This window comes from Mastigoproctus giganteus, chromosome 11 (assembly GCF_048544385.1).
Source record: "Mastigoproctus giganteus isolate SK-2022 chromosome 11, ASM4854438v1, whole genome shotgun sequence".
In the NCBI taxonomy this organism is placed as follows: Eukaryota; Metazoa; Arthropoda; class Arachnida; order Uropygi; family Thelyphonidae; genus Mastigoproctus; species Mastigoproctus giganteus.
In genome coordinates, this window is record NC_143585.1 from 151,871,261 (window position 1) to 151,883,814 (window position 12,554).

At 38.9% G+C, this 12,554-nt stretch overlaps 1 protein-coding gene across 1 annotated transcript in view; it reads right to left on the bottom strand.

Moving 5' to 3' along the window:
* The window catches only part of LOC150078518 (gamma-interferon-inducible lysosomal thiol reductase-like), a 51,344-nt gene extending 39,026 nt beyond the window's left edge, over positions 1-12,318 (bottom strand). Inside the window, exons 1-2 of the mRNA XM_090384589.1 lie at positions 12,256-12,318; positions 5,566-5,703 (exon numbers count right to left, since the gene is read on the bottom strand). Of these exons, the coding sequence (XP_090240715.1) occupies positions 5,566-5,703; positions 12,256-12,318 (201 nt within the window). The remainder of the gene's footprint in view (positions 1-5,565; positions 5,704-12,255) is intronic.
* Between the last annotated feature and the right edge of the window lie 236 nt (positions 12,319-12,554).

The following is a 12,554-nucleotide window of genomic DNA, read 5'->3' on the forward strand; positions in this document are numbered from 1 at the left end:
ATGTTTTGCAGTGCCGGAAAAAAAAACAACAGAAAAACAAAAACGGAAAGTCACGTGATTACTATATTTGTTTAAGTTCGCCATTTTGAAAGTGAATTCTGTACTGATATCACGGATTATACCGCTGTTTTACATTTTATTTTAAATTAACTTCTGGGCTTATAATGAATTAAGTTTTAATTTTCTCTGCATCTGTAAAGTTTTATCATTTTCCATAATAGCTAACTTTCTTCTAAATAACATTCAGCGTGGATCTCATATGTTTTGCAGTTTGCTATTTTCACTAGCTCTTTTGAATATTTCGCAATATATACTGTTGTGCTGACAAATCGACGTACCTAATATCTGCTGCGTCGTGTTCTTGCATGTGTCCCTTGTAATAATTCTGCTGCGAGGTGGCATACACTTAGCAGTAGCATTAGGTGGTCATAATAAGGTTCTCTTTGTCTTCCACGTCACAAACAACGGCAATTTATATTCATTGGACAGGTTACGTTATGCTAATCACGAATACAGCTTTGCGAGTTAATTCCAGAATCAGCTGATTTCCTCTGATGCCAACTGCGTCATTCCATTACCAAAACCCACGATGCGCGCTCTCCTATAACACAGAACTCGCTTTTATTACACTGCGGAAATTTGATTAAACCCTTTACTAATTCTGTCCTACAGGTAATAAATCTGGAAGCAGTGTCTGCAGCACACTACTGTCATGGTCTGCATAAGTGAATTCTTCAGCAGGTTGCAGAACATTACATCCGACCATCAAAATTGTAACAGTTCATTCCAAATCAGCACATACGAAACGTCCTCATAACTCAGAAGTCAAGTTGATCAAATACTTTGGATTCCGAGCTTTATTAATCTCCTAACTGCATCCGAGAACTGTGAACGTTGTTGATTAGTGCCAGTTTTAAGTGCTTTAGCGCATAAGGGTAAAGGGCCCATTTATCACTATGTCCGTCCGCATGTAATACTCCCTCTGGATGGATTTTCATAAAATTGTAGAGCCATCCTAAATTTCATTAAAATGGACCAATAGAAACCCTTAAATTATTTCTCTATCCGCCCGCATGTAATCACTTAACTCCCAGCGGAAGATTTTCATGAAATTTTAATATTTCCACTTTTAGACTGATTTGTGTATAATTCTCAAATTTCATTAAAATTCGGACCAATAGAAATCCAACAGTTATTTTTTTCCTTACATATCGCATAGGCCAGGGGTCGGCAACCTTTTTGACTGAAGAGCCATTTTTGATCTAATTAAAAAAAAAAAATCCGAAGAGCCGCACTTCAGCTCAAGCTGGGGGGGGGGGAGAGCTTTTTAAGAAATGGAATAGTGGGAAGGTGTTTTATTAAACAAATATATTTTGAAATATTATTTATTAATAACTAATTAATGTGGCTTTTGCTACTGAACTTCTTGAGCGAGTCTCTCAACATCAGGGAAGTATGCCGTAATTTTCATCTTTAAGCATGCGAGAGACTCGCATTGTTCAGACAGTTTCTTGATTTATTTTTAATATAGTTCATGGTAGAAAATATTTGCCCGTAGAAATTCGTCGAACCAAAAACTGAGAGAAGTTCAAACGCAAATATTTTCAAATTTATATACGTGTCCGGTAAGCTACACCACGCATTGAACACAATTTGATCTTGCTTTTTCAACTCATCTATCGGCATCCATTTGTGTAGAATTGCAAGGGCAGCCTTTTGCCTCTTCAAATACGCAATTTCAGTTTTAAGGCATTTTAGTCTTGCACTCCACATGTCCTTGCTTTAAGTCCTCTAACTGCGTTTCAAACTTTGCTTCATGCGGGCTAAAAAGTTAGATCCGCAGGTTGCCGACCCCTGGCATAGGCTATCAATATACGAGTATACCGTATATTATAGCTGAAGTACTGGATACTGTATTACGTTTCTTGGCGTGCTTTGCTCATGCGCTGTTGAATACAAAACGTGTAGTGAACATTACTTTGTGAGGTATGTGCAGAGAAGTGAAAGTGATTACTTTTATTAGTTCATCGATTATTGTTAATTGATGAACTAACATCCAACGTGTGGACCAAGCCCCTGTGTCACGTTTCATAACACAGCATCAGAAGTGGCACATTCAACCACGCAGTACAACGTAGGAACAGTAAGACCAATCCGCATGGACTAGATGGATGCGCTGCTGGTGTTCGGTAGGCTGGAGGCGGTAGTGTTGCGGTTTAGGGACTGTTTTCGTGGCATGTATGCGCATGTCCATTTATGTAGGCGCGCGCGCATACGTAAATGAGCAGGCACATACATAAAATCCTCACTGAACTGTGACTGTATTCAGACAACTCCAGCATCTAGCAAAACAAGACAGCTCGCCATGCCACAAGGTTCGGCACATTTCTAACTAGTTTTAACATGGCAATGAATTCTCTGTCCCATGCCCACCCCATTTGAACATGTTTGGGGCCTATTGGAAAAGGATATTCGATGACAATGTGTGGTTATTAGTGGATGCATTGTGCAATGCATGGGTAGCACTATTGTAGGATACCCTGCTGCACACCTTGTGAGTCCATGCAAAGCAGTAGAGTTGTGGGTTAATTTGGGGCTTAAGCATCTGTGGGCTGAAGTGAAGAAGCTGCTTTAGAAATGAGTCTGCCACCATCCTGTCTAAAGTAACTTTTGGTTGCGACTGAGTCTGCATTGGCAAGAATCCGGATGGTACACTTTCAGCACGCCAGGTAGTATATGTCCTGAACCCTTGTGGCTGTTCTCAGTGCTAACGGCGGTACTCACTATTAGGTTGATGTATCTCAGTGGCCATTCAGTTTATGCGATGTACGATGATCTAACAGACTGGCGGCCTCTGTTTTGCGACAACTTTGGTTCTAGCCTACTGACGTAAAAAGGATTCCAGCTTAAAACGGAATCTGTTACCGTATTTAGTATTAGCCATATAGTGCAACGAACCCCGTGGCTTTTGCTGCACCAGAAAAAATAATCAAAAAGTAAATAAATAAATAATAAAATAAAACCACCTGTTTGACTCCCTCCTCCATTCAGAGATCCAGTTGACCTCTGAATTCTCCCATCCTAGCGGCACCAACAACCCATATAAGCAACTTATTCCGGTAATTAATATTTCATCTATTTAAAACATGAAATTAAGTGAATTTTATTTTCTATCAGAAGCACAATTTGGGATTTTTTTCTGTCTCTTTCTAGTTTTTCATTAATCTCAGAAGATCATGACCGCAGTACGCATGTTGAGCAGAACATATAAGGAGACGAGTCTGTTGGAAACAGTACTGAAGCCAAACCGAAGTAAGGCTCCAGTGTACTTGTTAATAGTGGCATAGTATTTAGGTTCAGGCGCCACCGGTGGTTTCCCACATCTGCGCTGTACGTCTTGTTAATGTAAACACAAGCTGCATCATCCCGTTGGGAATGGTAATGTGATTATCATTGGACGTGGGGGCGATTCCTCCTGTACTGGAGAAGCGCTACCGGCTCCCCAATCCACAAAGGAGGTGCGAAAGTTGTGGAGCACAACTAAAGACCAGTGAGTTCGACGTGTGGCAGGTGAGTTCTTCATGGAGTCTCCGATTAAGGATACAATAGGACCAATCGATGAGATTGGTATCCTTAGTGGTTTTATGAAGGGGAAGTCTTGCTTGACCGGCTTGTTTGTTACAGCCAACTATTTTTCAGACCCATTTATCTAGTTAATTATTATGATGAAATCAAAGAAATAGTTGGATGCAAAAACAAGTTTTACGTTATTTTATACGGTTCCTCGACGAAAGGTCATTATATAAACTGGAGCAAGTTTGGATTAATGGGAAAATCCTTTGTTGGATTTTTCCATTAATAAAGGGTTGGATAAGAGATGGGAGAATAGTAATACCACAAGGCGGATATGTGTAGCAAGTTGAGTCTATCAGTGTTGGTTCCACTTCTTTCTCATCTTCTTTAATTGATGGGGGAACTCATTAAAGTTATTAAAGTTTTCTTATGATTTAAAGCCAAAAGGACAGTTTTAATGATTCTAAACGTAAAGTTTTAAAAAATGTCCCAGAACGGAAAAACTTCGAAGGGTAGATATGAAAATTTTCATCACACAGTACTTGTGATATATAGGACCTTCGCAGGTGGGCTTTTTTTTTTAAGGAGCATTAGCAACTAAGGCCATATTGCTCCAGGATATGCGGTGGTCATTCCCTGACCTTTCCGTATTTGGTGGTGACGGGCTCGAACCCCGGTGTAATCAAGAAGCGGGTACTACGCACTGCTGCTGCTCCTTCCCACCTGGCTACGGAGGCGCCAACAGGTGGGCAAAAAAGATAGTCTATTATATTCAGGTGTGGAGACCACATTAAAAATAAACCTTCTAAAAAGGGTTGAAAGACCAGAAACAGATTGGTGAGAGGTTGCTACCCGATGCCATATTAAGAACGGCTTAGAAGGTGCAGACTGCAAAGCGTGGATCTAGATTTCTTAATGGACAGAGATGACCTGGTATATAAGGCCCTGAAGAGAATTAGTAAATTGAACGAGGTGGGGGGGGTGCATATTTTAGTAGCAGGAGAGATAAAGAACCATGGGCACAATACAAACTTTTTGGGAGTAACAGAAGGCTGGATTTCATAGTGTACTTTCCGATAGCATGATTTAAACCATTGGAATGAATTTCCTTCGGGGATGATGACGGTTATGAGCAATGGACAATTCCTCTTCCCCCCCCCTTTTTTTTTTTTTTTTTTGTCAGATGCGAAGAAAGTCTTGCATCATTTAGCCATTATATATTGGTAATTTACGGGTTACATTAGGATACCATTAGAATATATAGTTAGGTGATTTCTGCCGTGTTGAGGGAAGATGATAAATATTAAATACAAAAACGAAATTTGGCCAGCAATCAATTGATTTTTAACATTAGTGTTATTGAGAAAAATAACGCGCGCACGCGCACACACCCCGGGTGGTCAAATATTTTTGCGTTTTCCGTCTTATGCCATTAGAAACTTTTTTTTTTTTTTTTTTTCCTTCACCAAAACCTGTGAATCTTTGGGGGAGGGGGAAGGTCCAGCAGGGATAGCGAAGTAAACCTAATGATCAACTGATAACCACTGCTGCCTTAAGCTTTGGCCGTCATCTTGCCAATAGAATCGCGGCGTGCGTGACGTTACAGATCCAGACGAAGACGCAGGGATGTTTATTGGATATTTTGAAGATACTGTACTTTTTTTTTTTTTTCTGTAAAGAATAAAAAGTTATTAGATAAATTTGAAAAGAAGTAAATAAAACGCAAAACTTATTAAAATGGCAGAAAAAATTCTCTTCTGATTCTCCTTATTTTGATTAAAAATATATATTTTTTAATGATATCAGGCTTTACGAACCGTTTTTACGTCGGTTTGTATCAGACAAACCGACTTAAAAACGGTTCGTCGTAAAGCGGTGTCTGATTGTAAATCACTTTTGACATGTGCAGTGCTGTTTTAAACTTTGTAAAAAATTCTTTTTTTTTTTAATGCTCGCGCGCACACAACATGCATTACGCTGCCTGCTGCTTACCTTTGCATTACCATAAGGAATCATGGCAACATTAGTGATATTATGAAGTTTCTGGTAAGTTGGCCAGAGTTGCTGAGTGATGAAAGCGATGCTATCCGGACATAAGGATTCATAATAGACATCGAGGGTCACACTCTTCTGAAAATGAATGCAGATTAATAACCAGAATGGGGAATACGTGAATGAAATCTTTTATTTATGATATCAAATAAGTTCGTGCATCACAGAGTGAACAGTATATTCTTGAGCATATAAAAATTGTAGTCGGTAATATCCACGAAATGCAATATTGTAAGTGGAACCAGAACTTAAGCTTACCATATTACGTTATTGAACACAGGTATTTTTTCGAAGGCGTCGTTTAACCTCGCGATGCCTTCCAGTGTTCACTCCAGTGAAAACGTATTTTCATGTGAGCGCGCATGTGCATTGAGGGTTGGATGTCGGTTTAAAAATAATAATCCTCCCCCCTCCCCCCAAAAAAGAGTTATTCGTCTGAATCTTGCATATTTCTCATGTTTCAACAAACTGAGTGGATTTGGATTTGTTCGGAATTAGACGCGACCTTATGTGGGAACGTTAAAATTCTGTACGATATCTCCTCAAAAGTCCAAAAAGGTACTGCGAGAAAGAAGTAATCTTTATTACATTGTAATATGCAATACATGTAATCCAAACAAAACATAACCCGTCACTACTGGAGGAAGTCAGGGGTTTGACAAAAGTTAAGGGACGACATAAGCGCCTATAAAACAATATTGTGTACAATAATGATGTGATAATTTAAATAAACATAAATGTAGTTGGAAGCATATACAAGTTAGAAGGTAGACAGTATATACAGGTATATGAGGTGTGGCAATAAAGTTCCTGGACTGGTGTTGTTTGACGATAGTGTAGTGCTATGTTGTAGTTCAGACTTCTTCCAACAGATTGTGTACACAGATTTTCCAGTAAGCTGACAGGTTGGAAGTAACAGCCAGTTTCGTTAATACCATTAACGTTTCGTTGTTTTGCAATGGAGCAACAAAATGAATATGAAATTTTGCTTAAAACTGGGAAATTTGCAACAGAAACGTATGAAACGTTAAAAACTGTTTATGATGAAGAAACGTTAAGTTGTGCCAATGTGTGTTTGAATGTTATAAGCGTTTCAAAGAGGGATTTGAAGATGTTGGCATATAATTCACAACGCTCCGATTTACAATGTAGTGGCTTTTATAGAAATAACTAGTATATGTTTTCTACTCCAAGGTATTTATCTGCCTTTATGCAAGTTTTTCTGGAAACAGTCCTCAAATTTCTGTATTATCCTTAATTTCAGTTTAGCCCTCAGTTTCAGTAGCACAGCTTCTCGCTGAAAAAAAGACTTCTATCTGTAAATATCGATGCGAGGTACCCACTCAGTTCATCGGCTACATCAGCTGGGACGTGAATAACTTTCCCCATCTATTCTATAAAAGTCCAATCGGATTTGCGTACCTGAACCATGATTTCTTATACTGAGCCGTTGTTATCCTCAGAATTCTGTAGTTACCTGTTAATAAAAAAAAAAAATCGACTTAAATGTTTAAGAGGATGCTTATTCATCCTCTTTGGGTCATTTCTTAATGGTATATGTGCATTCTTATGGTTCTTAGAGTTATTTCATCATTATGCCGTTGTTCATCCTCCGCACGTGCCTTTGCCATTTGTCATGTGGCCTCACTAATCCGAATCAAAAACTGGAAATTAAGAGAAGACGTCACGATGAATGTGGACATGTGTATATGTAAAGGGCGGCTCCTAGAACGTTTGTTCAACTCCGCCTCGTATCTCTGTGAAGAACAGTAGCACTACAAATGAGCCAGATATGTGTGTGACGTCGGTTTGTGTGTATTATGTGTGTGTTCTGTTGTTCTGTTCTGGCCGCTTGGCTACCCAGAAGCATCAGTCACCTGGACAGATGATTCTGGGTACTCGTCCACACCACGGGAAGGTGGGCCAGTCCATGTAAAGCACGTACTGTCTCAAGAGAGACTCTGACCCACCTAATGTTGTCAGAAGGTCGGCCAGGATCCTCTGGGGGCACATTCCAGAGGGAAAAAAAAAAAAAAAAAAAAGATCACCCGTGGTGCTGGATTTGGAACCAAAATTATTAAAATAAAACATTTATATAAATAAATAATAAAATAAATAAAATTAAATTAAAAAAAATAAATAAAATTAAAAAAAAAAAAAGGAAGAAAGCACTTAATTTTGTCTGCAGGCCGAGGAAAATTTCATTTCTTGAGGATTTGAGTTTATGTATTATTAAAGGAGATCTAACCAGCTATGCATCAGCAGGACCGTTGTGCTGCATCCTGTTGAGATCTGTCGACACTGAACGCCTTCGAAGAAATACGCCTTGAGCGAAAGTCTGAAGAATCTGAAATGACTCCGAGCTTTGAAGCAGAGACGACTCCTGTCCTGATTGAAAATTAGGAAGTGCTTGAAGAGGAAGTCTGAGATCGTCATACAGGGAGCAATGAAACAAGATGTGATCCCAACTCTCTGGCGATCCACACGAACAGAGGTCTGTTTGTGATAAATTGAACCTAAGAAGACTCTGGTTCATCGATCCATGTCCTGTCAACAGGTACGACGTGAATATGTCCATGCAGAACCACAATCGAACACGTTTATCAAGGAGAAATGAAACTTGTGGTATAAATTTTCTCGTTGTTGCACCAACGGGAGCTGTATCCCATCGAGACTGCCAAATGTTTACTAACTCGTTCCACAGTCTCCTTCTTTCTATTTTAGCATCATCTTGAAGGTTGATGGTTATTCCAAGAAATTCGGTCTCAATCTGCCTTTTCAGTCTGTATAAAAAGCCTCTATAAGTAACTTGCAAGTCTAAAGGTAATGTTCCGGCTAGTACTTGCAGAGCTTGCGTCGAGACTGTCCTGCATGCCTTAACTAAACACCGCAAAATGGTTCTCTGCAATGAGGCGAGTTTTGTAATGAAGTGTTTGAGCCGTGTCCTGTGAAACCATGCACCGGCAGCATACGTGATTAGAGGGAGGAAAACTGCATTGTAATAAACCCTTAAAGTTTTTCTGGAGAGCCCCCAATCAACACGGGACACCCTAACAATTGCACCAGTAAATTTACGTATTTTAGATGATAAGTTTGTCAAATGAGGAATAAAATTGAGACTGGAATCAATTACCACTCCTAGAACCTTGTACTCTTTAACTATGGGGAGACGAATGTTGTTGATCTTGACCAACGGAGGACGAGTGATATCCAACTTTGATCCAAGAATCATCATCTTTGTTTTTGACAAGCTGATTTTAAGCTTATTGGCCGCAGTCCAATCGTAGAGATCCCGGAGAACAAAATTTGCGGTAGTTTCAAGATCGGCCCTAGAGTTACCATTTACCAAGATGGTGAGATCGTCTGCATACGCTATTATTTTGACGTTACCGAAAGATCGGGAGAGCCACTGCTGCAGCACCATGTTCCATGTAAAAGGACCCAATATAGAGCCTTGTGGGCACCCTCTAGATACTGATCTTGATACTTGGCTATGTTTAGCCTCGATGAATATACATAATGGAAACCATGAATATACATAACGGAAACGTCAAATATACATACGTCACGATGAATATACATAACGGAAACGTCAAATATACATACGTCACGATGAATATACATAACGGAAACCATTACTCTAAACAATCTGACCTCACTCGTGGTCATCGTCATCCATCCTCGCACTCTACGATCACTCTCCGCTAATGGTTCCCATACAGTGAACTTTCATGATCCTTCTGCTCATTTCCGTGGGTAATGAGGTTTAGAGTATTCTTCCCCCTCCCCCAGTACTTTCCCTACCATGCTGATACACCTGTAAACTGTCATACATAGCAGTGTTTGCAATGGTCAGTTTCTCTCCCATGCTCCTTGTCGATAAGGAGCACTCTTGCCCTCGACGGGTGCATCAAATCTAGGGGGCAGTATAACGTAGGATTTAAAAATATCTGTTTTATTTGTGTTTACTTCTACTTTAACTTTGAAATACTGAAAAGTGATTAAGCACGACACGCCTTTCGTTATTTTTCGTTAATTTATGTTGATTTTTGATGCCGGGGAGGGATGGTTAGCAGGCGCAAAATTTTTATTTTGCCTTGGCCCAGGAATAATTAGCCTGTTTTTACATAAAAGCTATCTGCTATAGTCATTGGCTTGGATAAAACAAATGCAGGTCATATTTTTAAAATGAATTATAAAGATCCCCAGGTCCACATGACTCGAGAGAGAGAGAGAGAGAGAGAGAGCGAGAGAGAGAATGAGAGAATTTCTGTTGACTGTCAAGATCATAAGTTATTCCGTGGCCGCATTCCTTCAATCGCCTGTGGAATTTCTCTCCGCTATAGACTGTATACAACATGGTGGTGGACCGGGAACTTGGTATTTGTATCCAGACTGGGGCCAATCACAAAGAAGAGAGCATGAAAATGTTGTTTGCAGAAAACATGGCTCCAGCCAGAGGCCTGAACAGTCAAGTCCTTCGTAATATCTTGACTTCCCGATAATCAATGTCACATTCTCAATGGTTCATCTTGGCCACTAGGCACCCTTTTTACACCATTCCAAAGCAGACAGTCTCACAGCAGCAGCCAGTCAATCCAGTGATCAAGAATTACACTGGAGAGTCATGTCGTTTTCATCAAAATTCCAGGAGTGTAGCAAATAACTTGGGTGTCCTGCAAGATATCCTCCTCCTTGTGAAATTCATTGTGTGTGCCTTGCCTCGTTGAAACACCACTTTCCAAACAGATAAACAACTTATGTGTTGACATTCCATTATCAATAAGCAACTGCATGTGAATGTATCTTAAATTGTAGAGGTCGCGGATTAACTTTTTTTGTTTTACGTGGATTTCTTCCAGCTGATACGAATCTCACAAATTAAATCTTAAAAAAACACAAAAAAAACCACTCGTATGCCTATCATTGGATTCATATGCGCACATTCACATTTGATATCTATCAAAAGCAGGAGTTGCTCACTAGGTTTTGCAGCCAACATTTGGCTTAGCTTTGCTTAATTATTGATGCTAGACTTTAGTATGCCTATATCCAGACCTGTTAAAGGCTAAAATCACATGAAACGCATTCCGAAATTTCAGCTTGACTTGGATTAAAGAGGTCTCTTTAAAAATTTCTCCACCGAATTCGAACCCAGAACTCTCCAAGCGAGTGGCGAAACCAGAGAGAGAGAGAGAGAGAGAGAGAATATTAATGCATTGTATCGGTCCCTCGAGAAATTACTGCTATCTCTGTGTATGTTCATAATGATGATAAAAACGAGAGTTTAAATTCTTTGTTTCATGTATTTTGAATTTTTGTTTTGAAAATGTTTTGATTTCAGTTTAATTTATCTTTTTAAAATCATTGATGAAACTACGAATATTGGTATTTTTGTCTGTTCTGATTTCCGTGGGGTGAATTCAGAAGTGCGAATGGTGCCATTTCTCATTTCAACTAAATAATTTTATCTAGGTCTTTGTTGTCTTCGTGTACCTGATTAATGTCGTTAACCATCCTTCTCAGCTTTTCGTCATCAGAAAACGTAGATATTAAACTAGAAATACCTACATGAACATCATTAATAAATATTAGAAAAAGTGAGGGCCCACTACTTTTGTTTCTTTTGTTCTATTAATAGTTTACCGTGATTAATAGTTTTGTTTATTCTATTAATGGAGTCTGGCTGATAACGGGGATACCGCTGTTGGCCTTTTTTTTTTCATCAAAGTTGATAAAAACAGATATCGAGGTGTCTAATCGGATGATGATTGATGAACCCTCAGCTTCTGGCAAATGCGTTTGTTTCGGAAAATTAGGAACAAAAATGAGGAGGGAAAAGAAAAAAAAAAAAGCTCCTTAACTGATTGTGTAAAAATATAAACATTTGTGCTCAGTTGGGAAACTTGTTTGTGTTAAATATGCTTCATATAAAGGTCTTTTTTTTTTTTTTTTACCCCTCTGCAAAGTGTGAAAATGCAATAATAATTTAGGTATTTTTCACAGTAAAATCCCGGTTATCGAAATATCTGGGACTGAAGGGTGTTTTGGACAGCAGTGCAAAATATAAATGAAATACTGTTTATAAAAATATATATAAAATGAAAAATAGAGTATGAAAGAGAAAAAAATAGGTTAAAAATAAAATTATTTAAAAATATTTAACTTAAATTGTTCTGCTGCTTTGAAAGATGCCAGTTATTAATTTTTTTTATAATTTGCCTTCAACACCGAGTTAATGTGCCATATTTTGAAATTTTATAAAGGTTGTTTGAGGATCGTGCATTTTTTATATACCTCGGTCAAAGTGACCGTATTTGCAGTTCTATTTAGACACCCGTAACCGGCGGTGTTACCAATAAAATTTAAAATCGTTTTGTGACTCGCTGACCACATTTTAAGTATTAGAAACAGTATAAAATAGCTTCTGAGCCTTTGATTTAGCTTCGTGGAAAAGATATTCCAAGAGACTGGTTGACTGTAATGAGGTGAATTATATAAATGATCTTAAATCATGCCTTGTTTTTAAATTATAAATTTATCGTTATGGGCTTGGTTTGTTTACAGTCTTCACTAGCCTATCGCTTCTTACATTGCTTCCTCCTTTCGCGAGGTACTGTGCTTTCTTACCTGACAAACAGCTGCTGCTAAACCGGCGAAACAGAGCAACACCAACTTAGAGAGTAAACGCATCGTAGGGAGTTGAATGGCACGTACATTGACAACTGCGACCAGCAGAAACACTTGAACTGTTAAGATGCTATCTTTATGTCCATTGCAGAGGTTCGTATTTCTTCTACTCTGACGAAATCTGAAGAGATGTGCTTATCTCGGAGCTCAGAGGCCATATGATATCGTAAAGGGGAATGAAGTGGACTCTTCCGAGAGAGTTTCAGGCAGCTGATCGATAGGATGAAGCGCATCTTGTC